We start from the raw sequence: 14,174 nt of genomic DNA on the forward strand, positions 1-14,174 counted from the left end.
GGCCACTGCAACTGATTCAGAAACTGGAGCCAGCAAGGGCGGGGCAGGGCCACGTGGCCCCAGCCTGCCTCGGAGAGTGGAGTAGGAGGGGGCCACAAGCCCAGAGGATCAGCCAGGAACTCTTCTGACCAAGTGCGCCAGGCAAGTTAACGGTGGAAGTCCCCAGACCAAGTCTTGGCTCCTAGGCAGGATGGGCTGTTTTAGGGGGCTATGCCAACTCCTCTCCCTAGCACATTTATTCCGACAAGAACCCTTCCACAAAACTTAACCGTAGTGATGTAGTACTGTCTGGACTGCACGTGTACACAGGGGAACAAACATCAGAGGAAGAAAAGGCCTTTGATAAATATCATCAGTGTTGAGGACCAATCAATACCCAGCCTACAGATGGAGACATGAGCCCAGAGAGAGGAAGTATCTAAACCAAGATCACACAGCCAGAGGGCTTCCTTCTTTCCATGTCTCTGGGCCTGTCCTGGTGTAATGCGTGGTGTGGCACAGTGTCTGTGGGAGTTCCTGGTGACACAACAGATGCTCAAGCCCATCTCCAAGGACAAGGAGCACTCTCACTTTGCCTGGGTCAGAATGAGAGCTGAGAACGGTTCTGCCAGCAGTTCTGTGGCCACCGAAGGGGGAACTCCATCTCTACCTAGTTTTCAGAGCAAGGTCTCACGTACTTAGACCATATTCGGAGTGCTTAGGGGTGGGCCAATTCCCCAGGGGAGCCTTGCAGGATCTTAGCTCCCGGGCCAGAATTGAACCCAGGCCGTGACACAAGTGCCAAGTCCTAGCCACTGAACTGCCGGGAATTTCCCTCCAGGAATCCTTCAGCTTCTCTACCAGTGGACAAGTAAAGAGCAAGGGATCAGGGAAGGGCTGTGTTCAAAGCATCAAACTATCCAAGATAGTTTGCAGGTTTCCCTGATACAAGCGCAGGATCCTTCACTAAGAGGTCCCTTATTTAACATTTAGGATTCCACAGCACCTGGTTTGGGAAATGCTGGCCTAGATATTAGCATGTCTTATTCTGAATGTTAATGCTTGGCACAAGTACTTGTTCAAGAAATTTCTCAAGAAATGGTTTCTCAATTGGACTGACAAAACCGGATTCCTGGTTTGGCCCTGGACTTCCAGTAAGACAATAATGCCTACATTTGGAATGTACTGGGTTGGCCAAGAAGCTCGTTAGGATTCTTCCATGTTACAGAAAAACTGGAATCAACTTTTTGGCCAACTCAAAACTATGGCTAACTCCCTGCTCCCATCTGCAAGACAGTGACGGCACCGGCCACACCCCCAGCAAGGTCTTGCTGTATTTGTGCCCAGCTGAGTGGAGCAGTTGAGCAGCCCATGGGGGGACAGATTGGGTGGAAGTGATGGGGTACAGCCACAGGATGGGGCCCTGCAGAAGTCTGAACAAAACTCCTCTGTGCCCTCTCTGGGACCTCGTGGCTTAGAGGGATACCCCTTTCTTTCACGGCATCCCATATAGGACTGCAGTTCAAGATAGGGGTGGCTCCAGGTCTCCCAAGGCTTTTGGACCCAAGTTCAGTGGCCAGACCTCCTCAGATTCCCAGAAGCTCAATGGAAAGTACTTTACTGTTACTGTGATAACCCCTAGAGGTTGGTGTTTTACCGAAAGGAAGCTGAGGCCCAGCTTAGAGACTGGTGAAGCCAGGTCATGTGACTTCGCATCCAGCGTTCTGCAATGGACTTCACTCCCACTTTACACGTGGCAGATGGGATCTGGTTTCAGACTGACTTACGTGAAGTCCCTCTCCAGCTGCAGCGTCAGCTCCTTAAAGGCAGAGACTCCTCAGTGGGCCGTGTTTCCAGCACTGCATGCCCCCACCCCAGGGACTCACAGTGAATGCTGGCACTTCTCTTCACCATCACGTCACACTAGCTCACACACATTTTACTCATGACCCCAAATTATTAACTTTGAAAACTCTCTTGAAATGACCTAATCAAAAGCAGGTCTCATTCCCAGAGATTTTGCTTTATAGAAAAGGGTAAATTCTGCTGGGTGGGCCTGTGGGATAAAATTTTGAGGACCAGACTCTAAAAGACAGAGGTGGGGAACTGAGGTGACTTTGACTCAGGGATCACAGCCAAACCTGACTGGGTACTGACTGAACTGCTGCATTTAGAGGGTGAGATGGTACTGACTCTTTAGCCTTATCCTCTAGGGGAAACTTGGTGTTCTGATTTCTTTTGCTTCATTTTTAACAAGAAGCAATGTTCCCTCAGTCACCTGGAGGCCACCTAGTGATTTCTAGGTCTGATTATTACCAGATTGTGAAACAGACAGATGCCCAGTCATCCCTAGCAGACTAATTTGGGGCAGAACAGATGTTGCCACTGCAACAGTTTCCCTGAGCTAAAATCTTTGGCTGTCTCTGATTTCCCCCAGAAGTCCCAAGGCTGTGACTGTTTTATCTGAGGAAACTAGTGACATGGGCCTTAGGCTTGCTGGCAGATTCACCTCACCACCAGACTCAGAGGGACAGAAACTACTCTGTTATAAGGACTCCTGGGTGCAGTAGAGCAGACATTCGAGGAGCTGGCACACAGTAGGTGCTCAGGCACCGCTGGTGGAATAAATGAATGTAGCACCATCTTCTAGTGGATTAGGCATGTCTCTTGATGTTGACTTCCAACGCCTCTATAGAAACAGCTCTTGGTTATGTTGATGCAGAGTGGTGAAGGGGATTTTCCTGAGTGCTGTGGAGTCCGCATCCACTGACTTCAGTTCAGACTTCATACACGGTCCATAGTGGGTTATCAGATCCCCAAATATAAATCAGCCACTGACAGCAGAGGTGTTGAGTCCTACCTACATATACCAGTCATCTGTATCCCTACATTGTTTTTTTGAACATTTCACTTCAGCACCAGAGCTCTGTATATGGCCCTTAAACATATTTTAAGGGTGCAATAAACTTAAAAATATTCACATAAAATATTAACATGCAAATGAGCAAGTGGATGATTCACACAAACCCATGCCATTTCTATTTTGAATAGAAACAGAATTTAGGAATTAAAGCTGAAAGCCAGGTTGATTCATCTGCAGAACTCTCCAAACGTTTCTGGCTTCCCACCAACAACCTCAAAAGGGGCTGCAGTCGTGAGAGCAGCATGGGTTCTGGAGATGAGAGCTCTCCCTATGAGTAAGTGAACCTCAAGAGCCTTTTCCAGTCCCAGCAGCTGTCTTGCTAGCAATACATTAAAAAAAAAGAAAACAGATAAAAGCTGACATTCCACCCACAGTCCAACTTGAACCCCTTCCCCCCAAGGAATGCTATTCCTAGCAAAAGATCTTCCAAATGAAACAACATCTGTGGAACCTCTACTCGTGAGGTCAGGGAAACGCTGAGGCAGTTAAAAATTTTTGAGTCCTTTTTTCAGACCCAAGTTGCAGAGACTTAAAGGCAGCAGAAAAAGAGCAATCCTAATAAGCAAGGGCAAATGCCTTGGTGGGGTGACACTCCTTCTGTTCTGTGGCAGCCTCTAATGTGTGTTCTGCACAGCAGCAGAGTTCTCCACTCACCGGGTTACACAACTAAACCAAAGGAGTTGATGTGGTCCCCTTAACACAGATGGAGTTTGCAATGTAGCCTCATCCAATCACTAAATTTTACTAAAAACTTTCTCTAGGTCCTACAGCAGAAACTCTGAACTAGACAAGACTGGTCTCAACATATTCAAGCCTAATTCCTTGTGTCTGTGATCCTAAAATTCCATTTGTCAGAGTCCCTGTTTTGCAGAGAACGAGCAAACTCATGGTCATGCAGAGGAAGCTCAATGGTGACAATTCCTGGATACGACACCTAAAAACTCAAGCAACAAAATAAAAAAATGAGCAAGTGGGACTCAGACTACCATACAGCAAACAGAGAAAGCAATGGCACCCCACTCCAGTACTCTTGCCTGGAGAATCCCATGGACGGAGGAGCCTAGAAGGCTAGTCCATGGGTCGTTGAGGGTCGGACACGACTGAGCGACTTCACTTTCACTTTTCACTTTCATGCACTGGAGAAGGAAATGGCAACCCACTCCAGTGTTCTTGCCTGGAGAATCCCAGGGACGGGGGAGCCTGGTGGGCTGCCGTCTCTGGGGTCGCACAGAGTCGGACACGACTGAAGCGACTCAGCATAGCATACAGCAAAAGAAACAAAGTAAAAGACACCCTACGGAATGGGGGAAATTATTTGCAAGCCAGGTGTCTGATAAAGGGCTAACATCCAAAAACATAAAGAACTCAGAGAACTCAACAGCAAAAACAAAAAACCCGATTAAAAAATAGGCAAAGGACCTGAACAGGCTTTTTTCTTTAAAAGATACATGAATGGCCAACAGGTATGTGAAAAGATGCTCAACAAAACTAGTCATTAGAAAAATGCAAATCAAACCACAATATGCTACATCAGTTCTCACCCGTTAGAACCAGCATGAGGAAAACAAGCGATAAATGGTGCTGAGGATGTGAGGAAAAGGGGACCCTCGCGCACTGAACTCTCAAAAACTTGAAAATGTGGGGTGTGTATAGTATGTGTATGTATGTGTATGTATATGTAAATGTGTATGTATAGTAAAATATTATTCAGTCATAAAGAAGGAAATCCTGCCATTCGCAGGATTGGATAAATCTTGAGGGCATTGCTGCTGCTGCTAAGTCGCTTCAGTCGTGTCCGACTCTGTGCGACCCCAGAGACGGCAGCCCACCAGGCTCCCCCGTCCCTGGGATTCTCCAGGCAAGAACACTGGAGTGGGTTGCCATTTCCTTCTCCAGTGCATGAAAGTGAAAAGTGAAAGTGAAGTCGCTCAGTCGTGTCCGACTCTTGGCGACCCCATGAACTGCAGCCTACCAGGCTCCTCCATCCATGGATTTTCCAGGCAAGAGTACTGGAGTGGGGTGCCATATGCTAAAGTGAAATAAGCTAGAGACAAGATGACAAATTACCCTGTAACTTCACTTAGATACAGAATCTATAAAACCAAATAACTTATAGAAGATCAGATTTGTAAGGGAAGGAGTGGAGGGGAGAACAGGGGGACAGGACACTATAACAAAGAGGTCAAAAGATAGAACTTCCAGTTAAAAGAGAAGTAAGCACTAGGAATATAGTGTACGACATGATGACTAAACACTGCTATGTGATATAAAGTTGGTAACAATAGATCCTAAGAATTCTCTTCAGAAAGTTTCTCATTTTGCCTTTTCAAGAGATGATGAATTAAGACTATATATATCAAACCATTATGATATACACCTTAAACAATGATGTATGTGAATTAGATCAAAACTGGAGAAAAGAAAATCTTTCCAGCTGTGAGAATTCATGAAGAATCAAGTCCAGAGAAGGTGCCTCAATTATGGTGCTGAAATGCTGTCTGAGCATCCTCCAAAGCTCTTTATCTTATTCAGCACCCATCTGACAAGGGCGACAGAGAGCGATCGTGAGGCCATGTGAGGGGAAGAGACCATCACTGTGATGTGTCAGGGGTGGGAAGGGAAGGGGATCCACACTCTCATTAGCTCCTGGAGGAAAATGGAGGACTTAACCATGCTGATGAGAGCTCACATGTGGATCAGGAAGAGCCTGTAATGTGCTGGGTGGACTGCTGGGTGTTTGAGGCATATGCCCACGTTTTACTGACATCAAACTGTTTATCTCCCCGTTATGCATGAGAAGTCAATGGCCTGACCAAAATCATGGATCTAATCAGAGGCAGAGACTTGACAGAACTCAGGCCTGTGAGTGGCCTAAGGAATGATTTTCATGATTAGGAAATTTGGGGGGAAAAAATAAACATAGTTTGTACTCCCAAGACACAGAGTCACTGACGTGTTGCTTAGTGCTGCAATTCAGAGGAACTAAGACGCGACTGCGTTCTTCGGGACTCCCGAGCAGCACATACTACATCTCTCCCTTCTTTCTACGGTGGGGGAGCCAAGCCTCCAAATTGTCAAACAGGTTGCCCAAGCTCACTTGGCAGTTATTCGACCTAACCAGAGCGAACTTGTTGGCTGATTACTTCACACATGTAGGCTTCTCTCCCCTAGGAGAATGTCAAGTCCAGCTGAGCGAGCCCTGATTTCTCACAGGCTTAGCACAACACTCAGAATATTAGCTCATAATCTGTTGTCATCTGTAACATTTCCCGGTACACACCCTATTTCTCTGACAATCCCACTGAGTGTGTACCATCTTCCCTGGGAACACAGGAGCCTTGTACCACACTGGAAGCACAGGATGACCAGTGTGAACTTCACCCTCGCCTGGCCTACAGGCAGCTCTCGGGTGGGGCACTAATCACATGACCATATACATTCCCAGTTGGATAAGATCTAAAATTAAGATTCAGTTATCATATGCTATAAAATCAGAAGGGCTTCAAATGGCCTAATCCCAAATTTCCCTCCCCACTCTGTTTTCATGAATGAGGTTCCCTTGCTAAATAATCCTCTATGTCAAAGGACCAGGCACAGTTCCTGCCCACCTCTGGGGAGCAGTCTGTGGGTTTATTCCAACAAGCCAATCACAACTTTCCAAAGGAACTAGGAATTCCCCTTTCCTGATATTCCAAAGCCTCCCAAAGCCCTCCATTGTTTACTGGGTTCCTGAGTACAATCCCCGTTGTCTTGCATAGCCTGCAGTGTCCCTAAGTATATGTGGTTTCTTCCTCCCCTGGGCTGGACCAATAAACCGCTGTCTACATGGTCAGAAAACAACAAAAGGGTGGTAATTCCTGATTCTATCAAGTTTTCCTTTCCTTGGAACACTTCAATGTTATGTGCCAGCCTAGATGGGAGGGGAGTTTGGAGGAGAATGGATACATAAATATGTATGGTTAAGTCCCTTTGCTATTCACCTGAAACTATCATTGTTAACTGGCTATACCAATATAAAATAAGGAGTTTAAAGTTTGGGAAAAAAATTTTTTTCCTTTCTTACATAACTGCCTACTATTGTAGGAAGAAAAGGAGAGAGGGAGCTATCGGGAATAAGGAGCTATCGATCAAACATCTATGCCGTTTCCCATACTACTGCACATCAATGCCACACAGCCTGACAGGAGACTGTCAGTGGAATGAGTGTGGGCCATGGGGAAATGAGCCCTGGAATCAGGCTATGCAAATGTAATTCCAAAGTGTGGTCTACTAAGCATACCCATGAGCTAAGTGAGAAAGAAAAGTGTCCATTAGGGATTCAATGCCTGGCAAAATGAGGTCTCTACTGACCAATCTCGTATCAAGCTATGACTGAAGATACACAGTTCCACGGTTGGCATCAGAACACTCTGCACTGTGGAATGCCAACTGTTGGAGGTCAAAGATCCTATGGAACCATACTCACTCCTGACTCTAATCTGTGCCTGCCAGAAGACTTGTCCCACTGAAGTACTGAGCACACACAGAGAAGCGTGTTACTCTATGAAGCACTCGGAAAGAATGGGACTTGGGCCTCAGTGAAGTTAAGGGACTGCCTGGAATGTTAAGGCTTCCCACACAGCTCGACAGGGGCAAGGCTTGACAGCGGAATTCTTAAGTGTGAGCTGGAACATTTGAGTCTGGGTCACTTCCAGCCACAACTCCGCATCCTGAGGGCCTTCCGGAGCTATGTTGAAGACAGCCCCTCTCCAGCCCATTACCCATGTGCCTTTCTTTTAAAAGTGACTACATGTACTGACTTTATTCCCAAGGGCAGGTTCTTCTGTACTTACTGATCCTTCCCAGTAGACAGATGACAAATGATTATTTCAAGAACTGTGGAAGTAAAAGGAGCATCTTCTAAGAGATGAAGCAGCTGGAATTCAGACCAAATCCTTCACTCTACAGCCTCAAAGTAGAAGGGAGGCAAAATGGAAGAAGACACCAGCCAGCCTTCCTCACTATCCAATGGGAAGAGGTATGGATGACAACATGATTATCATTGAGTCCACGCTTCATCTGCATTGCAGCGAAGACTAGAGAAGTCCAAATGCCGGCACAGAGCAGGGAGTGTGAGGCCACAGGGCGGCAGAAGTCCAAGTTGGTCAGAAGCAGGATACTGTTTTCCAACTCAGGCTCCATCTTCCACCTAAATTCTCACCCCAGAAAAGACACACGGACACCAGCCACCTCAAAAGCTAGGTTTGTATTCCTGGTTAGGTTCCAAAGTGGCAGAACTCCAGAGCTGTACTATAACCAACCTGGTCCCCAGCTCAGTTAAGCCCCACAAAGACAACATCATACAAAACTGTATTTACAGGTAAACCAGTTAAAAATTAAAGGTGTGTACAAAAGTAGGCAGGATAGCCAAAAATATCAATGCAAGAAAGCTTTGGGAAAAGGGACACTGTATTCCACACCAGAACCTGGGGGCAATGGATTATGTACCAGGCACGGAGAAGTGCAGCAAATCTCAGTGCCAATTTTAGGGGGAACCTGTCACTCCAGGAAAGAGTGGATGGGAAGAGCTAAGAGCTTTAACATTACAAAGTATTAATTATCACCACCCTTCTTCTGTCACAGAGATTCACAGTCACGTGGTGAGGGAAATAAAGTCTCTGATAAACCCCACAGGAAAAGAGCTCAGAAGGCATAACGAGTCCGGATGTCCTCAAGCTTCTTCGACACCTCAGGTGGGGTTCTGTCCAGTTCTTCAGACACATTCTTTTGTTTGTTGGGCTCCATGGAGTTGAACTGTTCGCAGAGATCTCCATCAATCACATTCTAAGACAAGGAAAGACGAGAGAGGAAGAAAAAGGTGAGATGCCCAAAGAAAATGGCACATGCCAAAAGCAGCAACTGCCAGGAAAGGTTTTTTTCTCCCTCGGATATCTGAACTCCAGTTATAGAGCCAGGAACACTATTCAAAATTGACTGAGCAAAACTGGGTGAGAGCTCTTCGCTGGCTATGGTCTGTCCTGAGGGAAGAGGTCTCTTGACTATCACTAACTATTCCTCCCCCATTACTGCCTCCATAAATCCATCCCCTCAATGCTCCTTCATTAAAGACTCTGCTGATTTTTAAGGGTGGGAGGCCCAAAGACAAGACTGGTTAAATAGGCTGAGAATCCCCCTTTCCAACCAGAGTTTCCAAGAAAGACCTACCTTAACAGGGAAATAGTAGGAACGAAAGCTGAGGTGGTCTCGCCCACAGAGAGGGGGGTGCTCAGACCGGAGGTGCATTTCCACATGCTGGAAGAAGTCATGGTCCTGGCGGAAAAAAACAAAGAATCGGTCACTAAAGAAAAAAGATTTCAACTACTAGTCTACGGTTTCCAAAAGCACAGTGAACAGACAGGCCATTGATTTTTATCACCCAAGCAGATGTGAAATAACTGTTCCTCATGACCACAGCTACTACACCAAGACAGCTAAAACCTAAATGAAAACCCCTTTGTATTTGCAGAATATAAGAGAAAACACCATATGCAAAGAGTGGTTTGTGAAGTCAGATTCCTAATCCCATCTTCCTTGGCTACAACCACATACACCAAATTTAGCCAATCCCAGAGTTGACCCTAGGAAGCATTAAGTACCCAGTCCACACCACCCCATCTGGTGTGGCTCTGGGGCTTCAACCCCTGACTACCCTAGAGTCACATCAGAAAACTGAACCAAACCCTGGCATGGTATAAATTATGGCTTTCCCCAAGGGAAAAAGTCAAGATTCCTTTCTCCCAGACACTCCTGTTACCTTACAAAAATTCCACAACACTCCTAGTTGCATATGGACACAAACCGGACTGCCCTCTTAGGCCAATTTAACACTAAGGAACAACCCGAGGAATGAAAAGCCAGAGGAGTGTGGAAGATGTTACCTCATGGGATGTGAATGGGACAAGGATGCCAATGCCTCCTGACAAGGTGGTGTAGACAAGCGACTCTGAGCCTCCAGGGATCAGTGTGGTCTTCTGTAAGGAGAGCACTGTCTCGCCCACGTGATAGTTCATTATCACTTCTGCCTGCAAGTCAAAACCAGACTAGTCACTATGTGTGCCCTCAGGAGACTGCTCTAGATTCCCAAGAGCAAACGGCACTTCCAAAGGGCAGATTTCACCACCTTGATAATTTCATAAATTATTAAAATTTAAACATACTTTGAAATGTTCTTAGTATAGAGTTTAATACCTTCACAAACTGCTGAAGGTAGATATTTTCTGATTTATAACTGAAAAACATTTTTGTTAAATATCAAGTTTGCAAAAAAGGAAGAAACAAGGAAAGTTTAAAAAACTGCAATCTGTAGGCTTGCCTTCTAAAGTAAAATGGATCTATTTTTAAAGTTCAGAGCTACAAAAGAAAATATCTACAGAAGAGGAAAGCCCAGGACATACTGCAGAGAAAAGCTGGTTAGTATCCTGAGTGAACCTGTGCAACCATCCTTTCCAAGGAACCCACTATGCACCGAAGAAATTTACAATGCTAAAATGTCTCAGAAAAATTTGTTCTACCATAAAAATGGGATAGTAACTTGGTTATCTTGTGTCAAAGCCACCCTGCACACATAGTTGTGTGCACTGTGGATGAAACACGAAAGAAATGCGTCCTTGGTGAAGGTCCTGACGAACGGACTGCACAGGCTGATGCCCCTCCTTGGGGCCGCCTCTGCAAGCCTACCTTCTGAGAGGCCCCGTTGAGCAAGCCCCGGTCCCACAGGGCTTTGTTTCCAGTGGGATCCTCGTCTACTTCATCATTGGTGTTGGGTGGGAGCCGCACCTAAAATGAAGAGACACAAATCACAGAGCTGGGCTCTGCACTTACTAACCTTGGTCACCAAGCAGCACGTCTGCCCCAGGTTCCTGCAAGCAAACCGTGGGGCACCGCACTTGGCAGACCTGAGCCAGCACCTGTTCTGGTGGCCAGTGAGGGAGAAACTCCAGGGCTATTCAAGAAAATCCAGACTGGGCTTTAAAAGATAAGCCAAGGGTGAGGAGAGAAGCTCAAGAGGGAGAAGACAATATGTATAATTATGGCAATTAGTTTGTACGGCAGAAACCCACACAACACTGTAAAGCAATCTTCTTCCAATTAAAAAATAAAATACAAAGATAACCCCAACTTCTGGCAAAGAGGGAGAGTATCAGTCCTCAGCTCAAACTAAATCTGTCATTATTAAGTCATCTGGCATGGGGAAGAAGGCGGTGAACAGCAGGATGGGGGCAGAGGAAGCTAAAAGAATTTTATACCCATTTTGACTTTCCAAGTTAGACAGTACAGTATCACCACAAATTGGGCCATTTTCTTCACACATGCCTATAACCCAAGTAAACATCAACTCACCACACAAATGTTGCCAAACTTGTCCGCCCCAGCCACAGTGTCGTAGTCGAGGAGACTAGCTGTGGTCACCCATCGGGGGTAGGTATCATCAGCAAAGATGATGAGCTGGTTCTCATTACGCTTGTAGCGAACCCAGATGAAACTTTCTTGGACATCAGATACAATTACCCTGTGTCCAATTGTCTGGATCCCAGAGATGTAGTTGGCAATATGCTGGGAAAAACAAGGACAGCAAGGTATAACCGTGGGGTGCAGAATCAACAGGAAAAGTCCAGGTTACCCTGACTGCAACATACATAGGGAACACCGAAGAAGAGCCGTCGGCAAGAAATGCCTAGAAGGCGGGAGAAAGAGCTAACTGGTTTTAACGTGGTGGAAAAATATGCCTGTCAGTTAAACTCCTTACAGACCTAAGCAGGACAGAAATCTGGCTCTTGAAGTAAAGAAGTCAAGAAACCTACCTACGCTTCCCCTTCTCAAGAGCCTAACCGTTAGCCCAGGAAGACAGAGACGGTCCGGATCAAGACACGGTCCCAGCAGCTGCTGTCCACCACCCGGCCTGGGCCTCCTTCCTCACAAGCTGGATCTGGACCCTCCACCAGCGCAGTTACCTTGTTCTCACACTTGCGGAGTAACTTCTTCTTTCCGAGGTCATAGACTCGCAGAAGTTTTCCCACACCAATCAACACTCTCCCTTGGAATGGGGCAATAGCAGCAGGGACCTCTTCCACTGGAGTCTGTGGGAGGGAGCACAGGTGATGCAGCTGTCTTCAACACACACAGCCACTGCCCCAAGCCCAAGTGACTTTTAGAGGCATCTGTGAGGAAGACAGACAATGAGCGACCGTCTTCTGCTCATCAGAGAAAAAAAACCCAGACATAAACCAACAGTCCCTATGAAACCAGGTGTTTGGGTAAACAGATCAGAAACACTCCATTTCGGCAAGTGGATCAACGAATGCCACAGGTGAGAAGAAGTCCCGGTACCTGAAAACACTGCCCCAGAGCCGATGCTAACTGAAGTGGCACCATTAACTGAAAGTGAAGCCCCGGTACCTGAAAACACTACCCCAGAGCCGATGCTAACTGAAGGGGCACCATTAACTGAAAGTGAAGCCTTAGTGTCAGAGAAGTGACTGGGGCGTGTGGAGCGAGGGGAAAGCAGTGCTAGAGACAAGTCACATCTTGGCTGTAAAGGAGACACAGTGACTTTAGCACAAAGAAGGCTCTGTGAAATAGTTATTTCCTACAGTAACATGCCCCTTGTGGGAGGCCAAGAGAAATCACGTGCTGTCAGTGTAGAAGAGAGATGGAAAAAAAAGCACGTAACATGACCTTAATTCTGTACAACTGCTGGATTTTGGTCACAAATGGCTGCCTACTTAGTAAGACACAAAAATACAGGGCTCGTTCATTATGCATCTGTTCCCCTTAGAGGGTGTTAGCACACAGGCCCCAGTGGGACCAGCAGGCAGTGGAGCTTCACTGGAGATTTTCCACGTGCCACTAAGAGATGGGTCAGAAAGATCTGATCCACGACTGATACAAAGCTGGTTAAGTCTAAAGGACTTATGGGCTTCTCAGGTAGCTCAGTGGTAAAGAGCCTGCCTGCCAATGTGGAAACGCGGGTTCAATCTTTTGGTCGGAAAGATCCCCTGGAAAAGGAAATGACTACCTACTCCAGTATTCTTGCCTGGAAAAACCCATAGACAGAGGAGCCTGGTAGGCTACAGTCCGTGGGGTCACAGGAGTTGGACGCAACTTAGAGACTAAACAACAACAAATAGGACTTAAGATCCAGGAAAGCCACTGTCTGGTTCCTACCTTGTGCAAAAACTCCAGTTTTTCCCCATTGTTCACGAGCTTGTAGGTATAGACAAAGCCCCCAGCGACAGATCGAGGGTTCAGTATCAGGTCTTTGGCTACGCCCACCAGCACATACCAGTCTTCACCAGTGTTGGAGAACCTGCACACAGCCACGCTGCATTTTCAAAGAAAGAATCAGGAGTCAGGCATTAGGCACAGCCCAGAGAATTCCAATTCCAGTCTTTAAAACTCTGCATGGTCAGGGCCCCTTACCTAAAAGCGGCTTCATTCTGTTCCAGCTGGACAAGATCCAATGTGTTCCCCTGAATAGGATTCATCACTCGGATCACAGAGGCCCACTGCCCATTGCCGGCCTTAGGAGCCCCAAAAATGGACTCGGGGAGGTTTTCATTGAGGAATGCTGCTGCCATCTCTGCGGCCAGCTCTCGCTCATCCTCCCCTGCTGCTTCTACCATTTCCTAAATCCAAAGAACCAAGGAAGAGTTGGTGAGTTCAGAGGTGGGTGCTGGGTGAGAAGTGAACAAGTGGACAAACAAGGACACCTCCGGGGTGTTCACAATACACAAAGCAGCAAAGCCTGTCCACCAAAATCATTATCCTCCAAAATGAAGATCAAAGGGAGAGGTGTACAACAAGGGGAAGAGGAAAAGATCACTAAGGGGAAACTAAAATCTTCATCCGTGGCGAACACTTGAGAAACATGAAGATGAAGACTGACTGCTTCCTCTCTTCTGGGCCAGATACAGTTTTACATAGAGGGGACTATTTGTTTTTTGCTGGGAAATTATTTCTGGAAGGAGATGGTGTTGTGAGGAGTACAAAAGCTGTCTTCTTTGGGCCCAAATCCAGGAAAGATATAACACAAGCTATTTTGGAAGTTCCAGGACAGAAGAACTGTTCCAGAGAAGTAGCTCAATACTGAATAAATCCAGGTTAACATTTTAGTCCTAAGTCACAAAAAAGCCCCTAAAACACAAAGGACTGTGGCAAAGGGCTCTGTTTGAAGGACCTGAAAAGACTCTGGATCTTTAAATACAACAAAGGCATTAGACATCAATTATACAGA

At 46.4% G+C, this 14,174-nt stretch overlaps 1 protein-coding gene across 2 annotated transcripts in view; it reads right to left on the minus strand.

Annotated features, from left to right (window-relative positions):
• Positions 1-8,128: 8,128 nt before the first annotated feature.
• The window catches only part of SF3B3 (splicing factor 3b subunit 3), a 38,939-nt gene continuing 32,893 nt past the window's right edge, over positions 8,129-14,174 (minus strand). Inside the window, exons 19-26 of one of the 2 annotated variants that reach the window (XM_086349769.1) lie at positions 13,361-13,566; positions 13,106-13,262; positions 11,893-12,018; positions 11,282-11,494; positions 10,619-10,717; positions 9,820-9,963; positions 9,107-9,211; positions 8,129-8,725 (exon numbers count right to left, since the gene is read on the minus strand). In XM_086349769.1, coding sequence (XP_086205895.1) covers positions 8,585-8,725; positions 9,107-9,211; positions 9,820-9,963; positions 10,619-10,717; positions 11,282-11,494; positions 11,893-12,018; positions 13,106-13,262; positions 13,361-13,566 — 1,191 coding nt within the window. In that variant the 3' untranslated portion in view covers positions 8,129-8,584. Of the gene's footprint in view, positions 8,726-9,106; positions 9,212-9,819; positions 9,964-10,618; positions 10,718-11,281; positions 11,495-11,892; positions 12,269-12,337; positions 13,263-13,360; positions 13,567-14,174 lie in introns of both variants that reach the window. The other variant, XR_015145230.1, reaches the window with a different exon arrangement.

This window comes from Bos grunniens, chromosome 18 (assembly GCF_055505025.1).
Source record: "Bos grunniens cultivar Pamir isolate PY7600 chromosome 18, Bosgru_T2T1.0, whole genome shotgun sequence".
Classification (NCBI taxonomy): Eukaryota; Metazoa; Chordata; class Mammalia; order Artiodactyla; family Bovidae; genus Bos; species Bos grunniens.